The sequence below is a fragment of the Vombatus ursinus genome, unplaced genomic scaffold (assembly GCF_900497805.2).
Source record: "Vombatus ursinus unplaced genomic scaffold, bare-nosed wombat genome assembly UNPS02008996.1, whole genome shotgun sequence".
NCBI lineage: Eukaryota > Metazoa > Chordata > Mammalia > Diprotodontia > Vombatidae > Vombatus > Vombatus ursinus.
In genome coordinates this window covers 5821856-5839666 of record NW_020948774.1, presented here as the reverse complement: position 1 = coordinate 5839666, position 17811 = coordinate 5821856, and the positions used below count along the sequence as shown (strand labels likewise).

General features: G+C 38.8%; 1 protein-coding gene across 1 annotated transcript in view; it reads right to left on the bottom strand.

The window, feature by feature from the left end:
- Positions 1-17811, bottom strand: part of TIMP2 (TIMP metallopeptidase inhibitor 2) — an 87781-nt gene that overhangs the window by 23887 nt on the left and 46083 nt on the right. The window contains exons 2-3 of the mRNA XM_027850180.1: positions 11213-11313; positions 3347-3455 (exon numbers count right to left, since the gene is read on the bottom strand). Of these exons, the coding sequence (XP_027705981.1) occupies positions 3347-3455; positions 11213-11313 (210 nt within the window). The remainder of the gene's footprint in view (positions 1-3346; positions 3456-11212; positions 11314-17811) is intronic.

Here is a 17811-nt window from a genome sequence, read left to right as displayed (position 1 = left end):
GCAAAGTCACCAGCCTCACTCTGTCCTCCAGAGCCATCTGGGTCCATTGGCAAGATATAGATCAGGACAACTGAAGATGGCCCTGGATGCAGTGGGAGACCTTGGCTTTTTAAGTTAAGGTCTTTCCCAGTTCTCAGTAAAAGGATAGGGCTCAGCTCACACGGCAATGAATAACTGGTAGCTGAATACTGTGGCAGAGGCTTTTGGGGACTATTTAAATTCACTTCGATAAATGAATAAATATATATTAAGTTCCTGCTAAATGCCATGGGAGACACAGTAAAACTCAACTCATATTGATAGATTCACAAAGCACTTTCTTTCCAGCAACTCTAAAAGAGGTGAAGTGCCTCGCTCATAGTTAAGTGGCAAAGCTGGGACCTTTCCTAGGACTCTAGGCCCTTTCTGTTCTGTCCTGTGATCTCTGGATGGGTCCTCCCAGCCCATAAGGAATTTACAAGGTAGTAGAGGAGAAAAGAATGGCATGCAAACAACCATTATGTAAAAGAAACCATGATAAGTGCCTAAGAGAGGTACAAAGTACTAAGCATGAGGTTTATAGACCTGGCAGCTGTTTAAGAAATCATTTCTAGGAGCCTTTGTTTCTGAAGTGAATTGTGATGATGAAGGTCTCCCATTAAAAATGGAATGGGTCCTTAAAAAATGGGATGGACGGGGGGCAGCGAGGTGGCACAGTGAATAGAACTCTGGCCTTGGCGTCAGGAGGACCTGAATAATTCAAATTCAGTCTCAGATACTTGACACTAGCTGTGTGACCCTGGGCAAGTCACTTAACCCCAATTGCCTCACCAAAAAAAAAAAAAAAAAAGAGATGGACTTTCTATTTCTCTGATTATCTACAAATAGAAGATCTGACTAAATGTCCCCATTAAGATCCTTTTAAGCCCCGGGGTTCCAACTTAAGAGTCAGTAAGCAACCAGAAAGACAAAGCCCTGTCGGTTACTAGTTCTTGAAGGAAGGAGTTTTCCCTATTTGTCTTGGCATCTCCATCATCTCTCATGTTGCCTTGCACACAGTAGACACCTACTGTTTGTTGCACTGTAGTGAAATTCATCTGAGCATCAGTTCTACCATATATCAAATAGAAATATCACACTGGGTTGTTGTGAGGATGAAATGAGAAAACCAGAGTGAAAGTTCTTAAGCTGTAAAATGTTGTATAAACACATAAGTATTATGTAATATAAACTAAACTACTTTTATTATTGCCAGTGACTAGATATATTTTGTTTCCCACATAATCCTGCCCAGTTTTTACTGCAAAGCAGTATCTTGCAGAAACCACTAGAGGGCAATACAACAAGACGTAAAAATGATGGCAAAAGTTTTCTAGTTTTCATTTAAAAGGTACTGTCAAAGCTCAATTCTTTGCAGCATTGAAAAAGAGCGACTAGATTGATTCTGGTTTAGTCCTTCCCCAGAGGTCTCTGTAGATTTTCCCAGAATGAGATAACAGTAAGAAAGTTAAGCGAAAAAGATCCTTGAACCAACTTAATAGAAACATGAGACTACTGCATTGAAGGAAAACTCCTGTGATAGAAAACCTTAGAGAAGCAAAGGTAAAATGACTCCAAGGGCAGAGAAATTTAAAAAAAAAAGGCATCCTGTCATACTCATTCTGCTTTTACATTATGACAAATGCAATTTCCCTCCTCTGGAAGTGCCTCCCTCTTCTGTGAGGGCAGAGACAGTTTTTTGCCTTTCTTTGCATCCTCAGAGCTTAGCACAGCGTCTGACACATGGTAAATCTTGTTGACTTGACTTCCTGTCCACTTATCCAAATGATACTCCTCTTTAAGGGTTCAATTAAAGACATAAAAATGGCAGTTTTTTGGCCCTAGCCACAATGTTCTCTTCCTTATCTGATGTTCTACAACATTTATTATCTTTACATATGTATACGTACATACATATGTAGGTGTGCATTTATGTAGTATACACACACATTTTAAGAGGTAGCCTAATTTAGTGAAAAGAACCATAGACTTCAACTAAGAGGATCTAGGTTCAGATCTCAATTCTTATACTTACAAGCTGGGTAACCTTGGGCAAATTCAAAGGATCATAGCTTTAGAATACAGAGGCTATTGAATTCAGACCTTTCATTTTACAGATGAGGAAACCAAGGCACAGAGAAGTTAAGTGACCTGGCCAGGATCACAGAGAAAGTAGGTTTCTAAGGCAGGATCTGAAACCGCCTTCCAAGGTCAGTGCCTTATCCACTATACCATGTTGGCCCCTTTACCTATAAAATGGAGATATTTACTTGTTTTAACTGCCTCAAACGGTGCTATAAGGAAAATGCTTCATAAATTCCTCATTACATCCTCTATACTTTCACTTAAACTGTTCCCCCATGCTTGAAATTTACTCATTCTTCACCTCTGCCTTTCAGAATCTTTATCTTCCTTCAAGATTCAATTTAGATGCTGTGTCCTGAGAAGTCTCTCCTGCATCCTCCCTTCTCCCCTACCCCAATTATTAGTGTTTTATCCCTTTTCAAATATTTCCAGCATTCTTCAGTCATTCCTTTGCCCCCTCACTCCCTACCCTATATTATGCTTAGTGGTGCTCAAGTTGAATGATCCCACTAGAATGTATGACAGGGATTGCATCTCCAATGCCTAACACAGTTCTTTGTTACAGGAGGATTTAGGAAGGAAAAAAAAGCATTTATTAAAGTACCTACTATGTCTCAGGCACTGTATTAAGCATTGTACAAATATTATTTCATTTGATCCTTCATAACAACCCTGTGAGGTAGGTGCTATTATTACCCCTACTTTATAGTTGAAGAAAATGAAGCAGAGAGTAAGTGACTTGCCCAAAGTCACACAACTATTAAATATCTGAGGTAGAATTTGAACTTAGGTTGTCCTGACTCCAGGCCCAGTACTCTATCCACTGAGCCACCCAGCTGAAAGTAGCTAGATGGCTCCAAATATTCAACAAATATTTAAGTAAATTAAGCCTTTTAAAAGCACCATATGAATAATAATAAAAGAATAAAAAATGAAAGACCTTATTATTTTGATACTTGACAACTCGCTGCTTTGTATTTTTCTCCATTCATTTCTCCATTCAAGAACACTTGACTCTGAAGACCTGGGTTTAAATCCCACCCTTGTTGATTACTCCTATATGACTTTGGCCAAGTCACTGAAACTTCTACAGCCTAAGTTACCTCATCTGTAAAATGAGGAGGTTGGACTAGGTGGCCTCAGAATTAAGCTACATGGCCTTCAAGTATGAAGCATTAGAGCTGAGTCAATCCAAAATCTCTTCCATGGTCTCCACCCATCTCCAACTAATGGCCTCACATACCTGCAATTAGATATTCCTTTTTTCCTCCAGTGTCCAATGAGACTCCACATACTGCTGAGGATGGAGCAGTATAAATGAACTCGATATCCTTATCAGGTCCTTTAAACATCTGAAGGGGAAAAAATGAAAAAAAAGTGAAGCTTTGAAAGGGATTGTCTAGTCCTCCTTTTAAAGAAACTCAGAGACTTCTATGTCCACCCATCATGCAGTAGCCCAATACTCTCCAATTTGTCCTTTCATCACAATTGGTATTTTACTTTAAGAAAATTAGATTTAAAAGAAATACAACTTATAAAATAGCGTTACAAAATTAAGGGGTGAACATTACTAAGAGACACAATGGATTTACTCACAGGTTTTGAGATTTTTTTAATAGGTTTGAAGTATACACTTATGGAATATTAATTAGCCATATTAATTAAATATGGACTATTATTGAGGAACTTAACAAGGGGTAGGACAGATAAACTTAAAAAAAATGTATAGATGATTGAATAAAGTTAGAAAAAAAATCTCTGAAATGATCTTTTAACCAATGGGAAAATAATGATAGCTAGCATTTATATTGTGCTTTAAGGTTTGCAAAGAACTTTACATTATGTGTCTCACTTGATCCTTACAAGAACCATGTGAGTTAGGTGGTATTATTATTCCCATTTTCAAGATGAGGAAACAGATTAAGAGAAGTCAAAGAAATTTACATGACAATTTTATTGTATATTTGAAAAGAATAGCAAGTTGTGCACAGTAGATTTGCAGTTTTATGTGCAATCATCTTTTTTATTGTACTATGTTACAGAAATGCTTGTTTTATTCCATAAATATGTATTAATGTAATACAAACATAAAAGGGATAAATAAAATATGGAGAATTTTTTTTAAAGAGAGAAGTCAAAGATGAGGAAACTGAGATTAATTCTGCTTAGGATCATAAAGCTAGTAAGTAATCCTGTCTGAGCAGGATTAAAACTCAGGTGTTGTGTCTGACTCCAAGTCCATAACAGCTGCTTCGAATAGGATTCGATGTATATAACTTTAAAGCAGAGAAGTAACTAGGAATGTTGGGAGCCTTACCTGAGGGATGTGGCCACCAGGAGGAGGAAGCGTATATGACAAGGTTCTTATGTTACTTAAGCACTGGGTGGCTAACTCCAAGAAGGTAGGGGGAGGGAAAGGGAAGGGCGAAGAGAAGCTGGGGATATGGTTGCTGGTGAGGAAGAAGCACTCTGGGACAATGTCCTCAGTCCCCTCAGAATTTAGGTGCCATCCATGGTCACCCTGCTCTAGTTACGGCTTTGATTTATGCCATGGTTCAGAGATACAGCTACAGTATAAAGTGAGGCAAACCTGTACAAAGTGAATAGATCCTTCTTTTGAAGTCATAGTTACAGGTCCTGCTGCAAAAACATCCATGTTGCCCAACACTGAGACATAACAAAAGGAAGGGATGTAAATTCTGTTCAAGCGGTCCCATGGCACAAAGATACTGAAGTGGGGGAGGGGGGGCGGTAGACTAAGGCAGAAAGAAGCAGAGAGACTGTCCTGGAGTTGTGCAAGAGATGAACTCTATGTGGAGCATCTAAAACCTTCACGTGAAGGGTACAGCCATATTGTACAGTTGCAGAACTGGAGCCATTGTTGGGGTGCGTGTCATGAAACCTTTACGAGCTAAAAATGCTGTGATTTCTTTCTTATACTGTTAGACAGGCAGCTAGGTAGAGCAGTGGATGAGAGTTAGGCCTAGAGTCAGCAAGACCTGAGTTCAAAGTTGGCCTTAGACAGTGGCTGTGTGACCCTGGGCAAGTCATTTCACCTCTATTTGCATCAGTCTCCTCATCTATACTATGGGGATTATAGCACCTATATCCCAGGGTTGTCATGAGGATCAAATGAGATAATAATTGTAAAGCACTTAGCACAGGGCCTAGGCATTATATAAATGTAGCTATTTTTTTTTATTTTTTTAAATGTAGCTATTATTATTTATTATCTTTGTTGTTGTTCAGTCCTTTTCAGTCGTATCTGATTTTTTGTGACCCCACATGGGGTTGTCTTGGCAAAGATACTGGTATGATTTGCCATTTCCTGCTCCAGTTCATTTTACAGAAGAAGAACTGAGGCAAACAGGGTTAAGGGACTTGCTCAGGGTCACACAGTTAGTAAAAGTGTCTGAGGCCATATTTGAACTCAGGAAGAGGATTCTTCCTGATTTCAGGCCCAGCACTCTATCCACTGTGCCACAAAGTTCTAACCATGTCAGCACTAATTCTCAATTGACAATAGATAACATTAGATAAGCAGAATCACAATATCTCAGAGGCCACTCAGTTTAACTCATACCTGAACAAAAATCTCTTCGATAACATAGCTGAAAAGTACTCAGTCTTTGCTTGAAGGCCACCAGGGAGGGGAGAGTCTACCATCTCCCAGGGAAGCACATAGCACTTTTTTTTTTTTTTTTTTGTTTAGGCAATGGGGGTAAGTAACTTGCCCAGACAGCTAGTAAGTGTCTGAGGCCAGATTTGAACTCAGGTCCTCTTGCCTCCAGGGCTAGTAGTGCTCTATCCACTGTGCCACCTAGCTGTACATAGCACTTTTGACAACTCAGTGTTGCAGTGTTGCAGGAATGTTGGACTTAGAGCCAGGAAGAGCTAAGTGCCTTATGCTCTTACTAGCTTGTAAGTTAGTCAACCTAAACCTCTCCTAGCCTCAGTTTCCTCATCTTTAAAATGGGGATAATAATAGAACCTACCTCACAAGGTTGTTGTGAGAATCAAATGAGATAACATATGTAAAGAGCTTTGCAAACCTTAAAGTGCTATATAAATACTAGCTATTAGCTATTTTATACCCAATTGTTAGGAGGTTTTTCCTGAAATCAAACCCAAATCTGCTTGTTTGCAATTTCACTCCTAGTTCTACCCTCTGAGGCCAAGCAGAGGAAATCTATACAGAAAATCTTTTAACATATAATGCTAATATCATATTGATGACAACAATATATTTACATAATGCCTCTCTCAAGAGCCAACAATGCTTTCCAAACATTATTACTTTCATTCACAGAATTCCTCAGTGAGGTAAAAAAGAAAAGAGATTCTCCTTCCTACTTTATGAATGAAGGAACTAAGGTAGGAACAAACTTTATTGTTTTATGGTTATATAAGCTTGTGGTAAGATTACACAATTTATTATTATGAGTATCAATTTCTCTTCCATTCTCTAGACTCTTAATATCATATCCCCATCTCCCCTCCTTTTCATTTATTTATTTATCTGTTTATTTATTTACGTGGAGGTAATCTGGGTTACACAGCTAGTAAGTGCCTGAGGCCGAATTTGAACTCAGGTCCTCTTTACTCCAGGGCTGGTGCTCTATGCACTGAATCACCTAGCTGCCCCTCCTTTTTTTTTTTTTTTTTTGAAACAAATATGATCTCACAACCATCTCATCATAGTCTTGTCTTCTCACCAACAGCACCAGTTCTTTATCTCTAATTGTCAGCCAGGCATTCCCACACTTTGATATCTTGCAACCACTTCAAACTAAACATGTCCAAAATGGAAGTCATCTTCCTTCCCCACCTCCACAAAATAACTCTCCCAATTTTCCTATCTTTGTTAACACCATCATCTTTCTGTCATCTGGTCTGAAACCTCATCATCATCTTTGACTGCTCACACTTCTTTATTCTCCATATCTTGTCACTTCCCAGGTCCTGCCAATTTTTATTTCAAAATGATTCTCATATTCATCTCTCCATCTTCACTATCAGCTCAGACTGCTAGGTGGTGCAGTGGATAGAGAGCTGGGCCTGGAGTCAGGAAGACCTAAGTGCAAATCCTGCCTCAGACACTCAGTAGCTGCGTGACTCTGGGCAAGTCACTTAACTTCTGTCTGTCTCAGTTTTCTCAAATGTCATATGGGGATAATAATAACACCTGCCTCACAGCATTGAGGATCAAATGAGATAATAGTAAACTACTTATCACTGTGCCTGATACACATAGGCATTACATAAATGCTAGTACCATCATCACCCCAGTCTAGTCTCTTATCATATTATTTCTGGATTATTTCAACAGCCTCCGAGGTGGCTTCTGTGATTCTGGGCTATTCCTTCACAAAACCATCCTGCACAGCCCTACCTGTCTAATTGATATTTCTTTAATACTACTGACAATATCAGGTCACTCCCTTACTTCAAAACTGTCAATGACTCCTTATTTTCTTACCAGATCAAGTCCCAGCTCATCTGATTAGCTTTCAAACACCTCCATCATTTAGCCCAACAACTTTCCTTATCCAACCTTATTTCTATCTATTTCCCTCAAAACACTTTGTACTCTAGGTAGGTCAGTCTCTTGCTTGTTCTTACCTCCTTGCTTTCCCCACGACATTAACCCCACATGGAACATCTGCCCTCCTGCCCCCTATTATCCTACTCCTGTGAGTTTTAGCTTAGATATGAGTTCTTCCACAGAGCTTTCCTCAACTGAATACTCCAACCTTCAATGACAATACTTAGTTCATTAAGCATTGTCTACTTGGTGCCAGGAATGGGCAAAAACAATCCCAGTCCTTGCCTTGCCCTGCTAAGGAGTGGGGGTGGGGAGATAGCATGCACTCTGTAAGTTAATGCAAAATAGATACAAAGTAATTTCAGGGGTGGGGAAACACTAACTCCTGGGGAAAGAGGCAGATAGCACTCCAGCTGAGCCTTAAAGGCACCTCAGGATTCCAAGAGGCAGAGAGGAGGGAGTATACTGCAGGTATGAGCATTACACACCCACTTAAAGGCATGGAGGGGGAATAGCTAGTAGGGTGGTTTGTGGAAATCACAGAGTAAGCAAGAGCAGTTAAAAAACTTATCACCTTCAGATTCAGTGGACTTCTGTAGGATTTCATGTGCAGGTATAGGCACATGAGAATCATGGAGTATTATACCTGGAACAAAACTTGGAGATCATCTAGTCCAGGCAGTTAGCAAATTATGGCCATTGGCCAAATCTTCTATGCTGAGGTGCTAGGGACATAGTGACATAAATGAAATAGTCTGTCCTCAAGCTTATGTTCTACAGGAGAAGTACAACAATGTACACTGATGAGTAACACAAAGTATGTACAAAATAAATGTAAATTTATTATATTCCTTATGATAAATAGATTTAACATGTTATTATATATTCTATAATGGGGTGGGAGGAGAGTCCTAACAGCTGGGAAATCAGGAAAGGCATGCTGCAGCAGGTGCTGCCTGAGGTGACTTTTGAAGGGCGTTAGGGATTCCAAAGAGGTGGGAAAATGTTCCAGGCATGGGGTACATCCTGTACCAAGGCAGAGAAATGGGAAATGGAATGCCATGCAAATAGCAAGTATGTTAGTTGACAGGAACTATCATGGGGGAATTATGTGAAATAATTCTAGAAATAGAGGCCAGAGTCTGAACTGTGAAGGTATTTAAATGGCCAACAGAGGAATATGTATATTTTATTATAGAGAAAATGTTGTTCAGTCATTTCCAGTTGTGTTTGACTCTTTGTGACCCCATTTGGGGTTTTCTTGAGAGAGACACTGGAGTGGTTCGCCTTTTCCTTCTCTAGTTGATTAAGGCAAACCGAGGTTAAGTGACTTGCCCAGGGTCCCACAGCTAGTAAGTATCTGAGGCTGGATTTGAACTCGGGTCTTCCTGATTCCAGGCCCAGCACTCTATCCACTTAGTCACTTAGCTGCCTCCATGACACATAGATGGCACTTAAATGATTGGTTGTATTCATCTATAATGATGAAGATAATGATGATAGCTGGCATTTATATAGCACTCTGATGCTTGCAAAGCACTATAATATACATTTTTGTCATTTGATCCCCACAGCAACCCTATAAAGTTATCATCTCCATTTACAGATGTAACTGTGTGAGGCAGGATTTGAACTCAGGTGTTCTTGACATCTGCTCTGAATCTCATCCTTTCCCAGCTTCTTACTGAGATTCAGTGCTCTCTCACACTTACCCCTTTTCTCTCCAACTTTCTTTAATCTTTCTAGCCAATAGTTTATTCCCTCCTGCATTCAAATATGCCTGTCTTCTCGACTCAATTAAAAAATAAACACTATAATTCAATCCTGCTAATAACCATGTGACCTACTATTCTATTTTCTCCTACTTATCAGAGCCAATCTCTTCCAAGAAGGAGGTCTGTTCTTGTGCTTTCTCCATTTCTTTATCAGTCATCCCATAAAGCCCAGCACAGTTAATCCCTGCCACAAAACTTCCCCTGATTACTCTGAACCCCAACACTCTTTCTCTCCTTGAAACTGCTAATGCTGTTAGCAGCCATGCCACCAACTTCAAGCAGCATTGATATAACCCTATGGTACTCTCTGCTTGTGCCATGCATGCATGCACTGTCTTCTGAATAGTAAGCACTCCAAGGATAGAGAGAACAAGCTCCATTATTCCATAATGCAGCAGAATAATGTGGAATTAGGGTTCCTATGGAATTAAGGTGCTAAACTCAGAGTCAAGAAGACCTGAATTTGAATCCAATCTCATTACTTATTAGTTGTGTGATTGTGGACAAGTCATTTAACTTCCCTGAGTCTCAATTTCCTCATGTAGAAAATGAGAGTAATAATACCTGTAGTATTTACCCTGAAGAGATTGTTGGAAGGCTTGAATGAGATGATGTGTGTAAAACACTTTGCAAACCTTAAAACATTATGTGCATGACAGCTCTCATTATTATTATAATGATATTGCTCAGAGCAACAGGTCTAGCGCTTGGCATACTTTATACTAGATAACCATTCTCAACTTGGTGACTTAAAGCTAAAAGAAGACACAGGCCAATAGACAAGGATTCAAAAATGAGGAGAAAAAGCATCTGTGAAAATGTGCATATAAATCATGGAAGAATCACATTGCTTTACTAAAACTCAAATTTATATACAACTTTTTAGAAATTCATCTACATGCATTGGATGTTTCTATATTTTACATAACATACTTCCTTCACTAAATTCCTTCTCTGATTTCTCATTGTGGAATGAGAGGTTCATAAAGGGTTCGACTTTGGCTTCTTAAAGACTATCCCAGGAGAAACTGAGTTCTGTAGGTCTCATGATATTTTTTTGTTAAAGACAAATATAGCTCAGGGCAGAAAGATTCACCATGATGATGATGATGAGGATGAGGATGAGGATGATGATCATAACAGCTGAGATATATATATAGATATATATATATATACACACACACACATATATATAATTTTTCCCCAATTATGTGATAAAATAATTTTAAACATTTTTTTAAAGTTTTGAGTTCCAAATTCTATCCCTGCCTTGCTCCTTCCCTTCCCTTCTTCTTTACATATATTACATAAATGAAGACCCACAACCACCTATAAGGTTAAGAACCAAGTGTTAAATTTTGTCCATGCTAATTGTGAAAAGAGAAAAGAATGTGAGTTACATTGGTAGCATCTGGGTAACAACAACAACAACAACAACAACAACATTTCTACAGCATTTCAATGTTTTAAAAATCTCCCAACTTCAAGTCCAAGGCTCTATCTTCTATGCAAGAAAACACTGATCTTTCAAAATATCAAAATAACATATATTCTCTACAATCCAATTATATACTGGACTACCTGTGGAGGCTAGCATTTCATCACATGAGAAGTGTTCTGGGTTCATAAAAAGCTAAATACCACTATATTGAGCCCCCCTTATTTCCTGAGAGACTTCTAATTTCCCATTTCACAACACTCAAGAGTACCTTTCTTTTAGCAGCTACCTGAGAAAAAGGACTGGAAGTACAGTCTGATGAAAGTGATATAATGTGAAGTCACTGATTACCTTTATCTGTTTGATCTCATACTGAATCCTTTTGATGGGATTTCCATAAATATCATTTCCAGAGTCCACTTCTTTCCCACTGACAGCTTTGGCTCTGATCACTGTAAGAAACAGACAAAGAGATAGTAAGGAAATGTGAAACTATCAGCAGAGTGGATGGCTGGAAAAAGCAGGCCTTATTCTGGTGCTCAAATAGCTGATGGAGGGGGGAATGAGGAGCAGTGGATTTAGTTTTTTTGCCCACCATCAGAGACAAAAAATAGTATTAATGTCTCTTGATGTCAAACAACATCTATGTTTTTGTGGTGGAAGTTTGTATTTTATCCTAGCAATAACAGCAAAACACTGAAGTCTCTTGAGGAGAAGAGTGAGACAAGGTCAGACCCATGCTTTCAGAAAACTATGGTGGCAACTGTGTAGGGCAAAGGTGTCAACCAGGAGATAACAAAGCCAGCCTGCTGCACTGAAGCCTGCAACACTCTTACTGCTGCTAGAACCAGGTTAAAAGGTAATTGAGAAATGTTTAACAAAATAAATAAAAATAAAATAGAACGTAGATAATGTTAATATGTGGTTTTCTAAGTCAACATGCAGCCAGCAGAGATCCTTATGTCCAGTTTGGTGACCCCATTTCTATTTGAGTTTCACACTACTGGTATAGAGGATAGATTGAAGAGAGACAGACTAGAATCTTGGAGTCCATTTAGGAAGCTGTTGCAAAGGCATGGGCAAGATATGTGATTCTGAACCAGGCTGGTGGCTATGTGAGTAGAAAAGAGACATATATGAGATACAGAAGTAGAATCACCAAACACCAAGATTTCACAACTGATTGACTACAGGCGGTATGGAAAAGGGAATAGTCAAGAATTACCCTAAAGTTAGACTCTGGTTTTCCAAAGTTTGGTAATACTCTCAAAAGAAATAAGTTTAAAGGAGAGGTAGGTTTGGGAGAAAATAATGATAATACTGTATGCAAAATCTCAGCCATATCTGCAGTCCCTTATTACTAAGGGCTTTCATTTTTTTAGCCAGTCAACAAAAACTTTATGGTATGCTTGGTGGTAGAAGAAAAACATTGATTTCCAAATACATAAAATAATAACAATTTGTTATTTAGTCATTTAAGTCATGTCCAACTCTTTGTGACCCCATCTGGGATTTTCTTGGCAAAGGTACTGGAGTGGTTTGCCATTTCCTTCTCCAGCTCATTTTACAGGTGAAGAAACTGAGTCAAACAGCGTTAAGTGACTTACCCGGGGTCACACAGCTAGTAAGTGTCTGAAGCTAGATTTGAACTCAGAAAGATGAGTCTTACTCCAGGCCTGGCAGTCTATTCACTGTGCAACATAACTGCCTCCATAATAACAATAGGCGACGTTTATATAGCACCTTATTATTTGTAAAATACTTTTCCAAACATGATCTCATTTAGTGGTAACAACATTGTGAGGTAGATACTACAGGCATTATTATTCTCATATTCTGAGGCTGAGAAAGGTTGTGATTTTCCCTCTCCATCCATCTCATATACTACTTCCAGAATAATCTTTCTTACTTTGCCTGGTAGTCAAGATCCTCTACAGTCTGATGCCATAAGATGTAAAGAAATATGATATAAATCCTTCAAACTTTAAATCACGTTACTCGATCTCTATACATTTTATGCTCCAGCCAATTGAACTTTCTATCCTTAAAACACAACACTGAATTCTTCCATATCATGCCTTTGTTCCTATGAATCACTAAACTGATCAGAGTTCACAACTCTAATTGTTTTTCTTTGCTGTAGTCATTGTATACATTTTCTGCTTCTTCTCATTTCACTGTCACTTGGCAAGCATTTATTAGGCACCTATTATGTCACCGTGCTAAGTGTGGTGATACCAAAAAAAAAAAGGTATAAGTTTGTTCTCTGTGTCAATTCACTGCCTCAATCCATATAAGTCTTCCCAAGGTTCTCTCCCCCTTATATTTTAATCTGGTTTGGGTGGTACTTGGGAGTGTTGTGGCCCACAATATGTTTGACACCTATGTACTAGGGAAAACAAAGATACAATGAAAGACAGTCCCTTTCATAAAGGAACTTACATTCTTCCTGGATGCTTAGTTCTCAGATCAGAGAGGATTACAGAAGAAACCCCAGGAAAAATGATTTCCCCACAGAGAAGTCTTACAAGAAAGGTGAGAGTAAGCAGAAATAACAACTCCTACATGCCCAGCTTCCTTGGGTAAACTGCTGAATTGAATAGTGGCAAAATCTTCCCAAAATGTCCTATTCTTTGTTGATTTAACTTTTCTTTTCAAATAAAATTATATTAATGCCTTTTACATTGCCTACATTTCCCAATGTTATTCTTTCCCTTTATCAGAGAGTCACCCTTTGTAACAAAGAGCAAAAATAGGGAAAAAGACATTTCAGCAAAGCTAACCAACATAGGTGATGTAATTTTTAAAAGCCCAGAGTACAAAGTATAATTATAAAGCGATAAGAATGATTGCACTAAGGTACTTTCCAACTTGAGCATTCTATGAGTAAAAGGCAAAAAAAAAAAAAATCATCCTTATTAAATTTGAAGTCATATGGCCTGCCACCTGTTACCTGATAGCCTGCAATGAAACCCAGGTCTTTCCTGATTCCAAATCTAATAGTCTTTGTACTATGCCACACAAATCCTCAAGCAGGATTTAAGGATCAAAATACTAAGTCTGAGAACATCAGAGGCAACTTTGTCATCATTAATTCAGGAGGTTGAGGATTAGCAGTAACTTAAGTAAAAAGGGAAGAAATTGTGGCTTAATTTTAATTTCTGGACCTCCTCAAGTTTCTGGGGACCAACTTCACCCAGGTTGAACCCTGGGGAGACCAAGACTCCTCAGATCTGAATTTGAGTCCCGGCTCTGCCTCTAACAAGCTGTATGGACCTTCAGCAAGTCCCTTCCCCATTCTGGGCCTCGATTTTCATCTCTGAAGAGCAAGACTAATTTTGAGGGTATTTCAAGTTCTAATAATCTGTTACTCTTCCGTCTCAGCCCTAGCCCAGGTGTGCCCCCAACTAAACCAAAAGGTTTATGCCTGAAAAGCTAACGTGGGAATATTTTAGCTCACTGCCTGTCAGCAGGACAGTTCTGGAGTCATCCAATAATGTTCCAGAGTCACCAAAAACCAGCAGGATTGGCCATCTACAAAAGTGAAGTTTATCTGTGGGCCCTTCTATATTTCCTTTACCATCTCTGCCTAACTAAATGCCTAATAAATCTGTATGCTGTATGGTAACTGAGTAATGTATCAAGACTTTTGACATTTTATTTCATTTAAATACTCAATTGTCTAATTGGTCTTCATGATGTGTTATTCATATGGCATGGTCATTGGTTCCTGTATCATTGCTTATCAGATAATAAACATAGTATTACAACCATAATGCTGGTTGTGGAGTAACACCTCACCTATCGGGAACTCAGCTTTCTGACAATATCAGCTGATTCAGCATGAATCAGGAAGAAAGCAGAAAAACCTCTGGGCAGCCAAAAGAGATGACACAACATCTATGTACTAAGAAAGCTCATTCACTTTGCTCAAGGGAGAGCTTGACTAGCCTTCACTCAGTGCCTGTTTACTCCTACTTTACACACAATTCGAATAAGTTTAGTTCTGAGGTTTACAAGCCTGTAGCATATTAAAAGTAATAAATTTAAAAGAGGTGGGAAGGAAGAAGGGCTGCTATGGAAGCTGTGTTGATAATAGGAAGAAGCGACAGCCAGACAGCAAGGGAAAAAACAGGGAAAACTGTAAACCACAGACTTAAGAACTCAAAAAGCACAGTGGGAAAGGGCCATTCAGAGTAGGCACAAATGACTCTTTACACTTCAGTAGGCCATGGAGGCATAACCATATGCCAGCTAAGTACAAAAAGATGTTCATAATAAGATTCCTGAGTCACCAAGAAAAGTTTAAATTTTGTTCAATACATTCTGTTTAAGAAGAAAAGGAAAGGTATCATATAGCAAGGTAGGCAGGACATGATACATTTTGGAAGATTTTCTTTCGTACTGGTTAAAAAGATGAAAAAAAAGTATTGGTACTTAAAAGAGGTAAACCTCTAGCTATTAGGAGAACTCACTCATTTCCTGAGGGTTCCATATGGCTTAAGTTTTATTACACAAAATCAGCTCTGCAAAGGAGCACTGAGCCAGAGTCCACAAACATAAGGACAGGGAAAGTAAATTATTTCCTTTTACCTTTGGGCTGTATTACATTTTTGAGTTTACCATGACAGTTTATTAATAGACAATGGCAAAGCAACGTCCTGAATGAATGTCCTTGTGTTGTTCCCAGGTTTTACACACAATGATGTTGGAGACACAGAGAAACAAACTGAAATTAGTCAATCTACTAATAGCTGTGATAAGTCAGGTCTGAAATATAGTTAGAGCTGAGGGTAGCCAGGCACTCCCTCATTGGCTGGCCAGCCTTGGCCTAACAGGAATCTCATGTTGATCTTGGTAGCTCGTGGGCATTGCCTGGGCTTTGCTGATAAACCTACAATTCAAATGTCTTGATACTTCCTGTTAATAGTCTGGTTTTGTCTTTTAGAGTTAGAAGTCTCTTGCTCCAATCTGCAAAAATAGGGTCAAAGGAGGAAAAGTCATAAATAGGAGAGAACAGGAAAAACTATTATCCAAATTTTCACCCAGTAAGTGGATCTTGGATGCCGTCGGTACGTATTAGCCAGGGCTCAGAAAAGCATAGTGTTGAGCTCAAGCTGGTTGAACTGACTGCTTGTAGAAGATGTATCTGCCCAGTGTTACCTCTGGTAGTGTTTTTAGTTTTGAAGGTATACCCACTGTGCCTTTTAATTAATTACCTGTTTTTATCCAGGATATCATATGAGCAGCTTTGGAGATATGAAATCCTAGCTAAAACACGGCTTTTAGTTCATGAGTGAGAATTGAAGAAAATAGTTAAAAGAACGGAAAGGACTACCCCAACCTGGTCATCACCCTTACCCATTACCTATGCATGACCCTGTGCTGCATAGGTGCCAGCTCCTACATTAGGCTTTTTCTGATCACTACAAATATTAACACTTTATCCCCTTGAAATTATTTTTTATCTGTATATATGTTGTATCCTTCAAAAACTTCAAGGGAACAGACTTGTTTATGTCTTTGAATCCTCATCACTTTGCACAATGTGTGTATATCATAGGTGCTTTATAAATGCTTGTTAAATCAAATTGTATGTAATTCAACTGTACATTATTAGAATAGGTAGTCCAGGCACTTTCTATGTAAACATAGATCTGTACAGCAGCCCATAGGGGTTGTTGCTCAGTATTTCAGTCACATCTGACTCCTCGTGATCTGGTATTTTTTGTTTGTTTGTTTGTTTTTCAAAGATACTTGAATGGTTTGCCATTTCCTTCTCTAGTGGACTAAGGCAAACAGCGGTTAAGTGACTTGCCCAGAGTCTCACAGCTAGTGAGTGTTTCATGCTGTATTCAAACTCAGGTCTTCCTGACTCCAGGTTCAGCATTCTATCCACTGAGACACCTCGCTGCCCTTGTAGCCCATAGTGGTAGGCTCCCCTAACTCAATGTGCCTTGCACAACTTGGTGCCTCTCTCACTTTTGAAGGTATTAGCTGAATGATTATGAAAAGAGAAATATAGAGATTTGTGTGCATTGAATGTTAGACAGGTAATAGTGAATTACTAGAAGAGGTAGTAGTGAATTAGGAGGTGGTGAGGAAATAGGAACAAAAGAAAGAACAAAGGAGTATGGGTTTATGTGTGAAAGAGATCCACTTGAAAAACTGACATTATTAATATGGAGTTGAATTTACAAACTGATTTTTGATGCTGCTTTCAGAAAGCAATGAGAAAGGCAAGTTTCATAACCTTATACTAAGAATCTTTCCCTCTCTTGGCCTCAGTTTCTTATTCTGTAAACTTAAGGAGCTGGACTAGGTGATCTCTAAGGTCCCTTTCAGTTCTAAAAATTTGTATTTCTATGATTCCCAGAGATATAAAAAAGTGAAAAAAAAGAGAGAGATGTAGGCAGGAAAGAATCAGAGGCAAGAAAATCTTGGTGCATGCAGAGGCATTCACAAGGTGAAGCCCCATCAATCAACAAGCATTTATAAATCCAGAATAATAAGCTGACAACAACAGAGAGGACAATGCAAAGCTCCCTCTTTGTGTCTGGTGAGGAGTGGGACTGGGGTTTTATAAAACAATCACCAGCACCCAGGGAGAAGTCAATTCACAAGAACTTCTGAACTGTCCAGACAGGGTGCCAGACTGAATATGGCTCTTTGTCTTCTGAGCTGGTCAGAGTTAAAGCAGGTAAAGCAGGGGGAGGTCTCTTTACATCCAGGGTTCTTAATTGGTGGTCTGTGAACTTGTTTTTGTTTTTTTTTTAAATATATTTTGATGACTGTTATTTCAATGAAACTGGTTTCCTTTGTAATTCTGTGTATTTATTTTATATGCTTAAAAACATTTTGAGAAAGGGTCCATAACCTCCTCAGACTGCCAAAGGGGTCCATCACACACACACACACACACACACACACACACACACACACACACACAC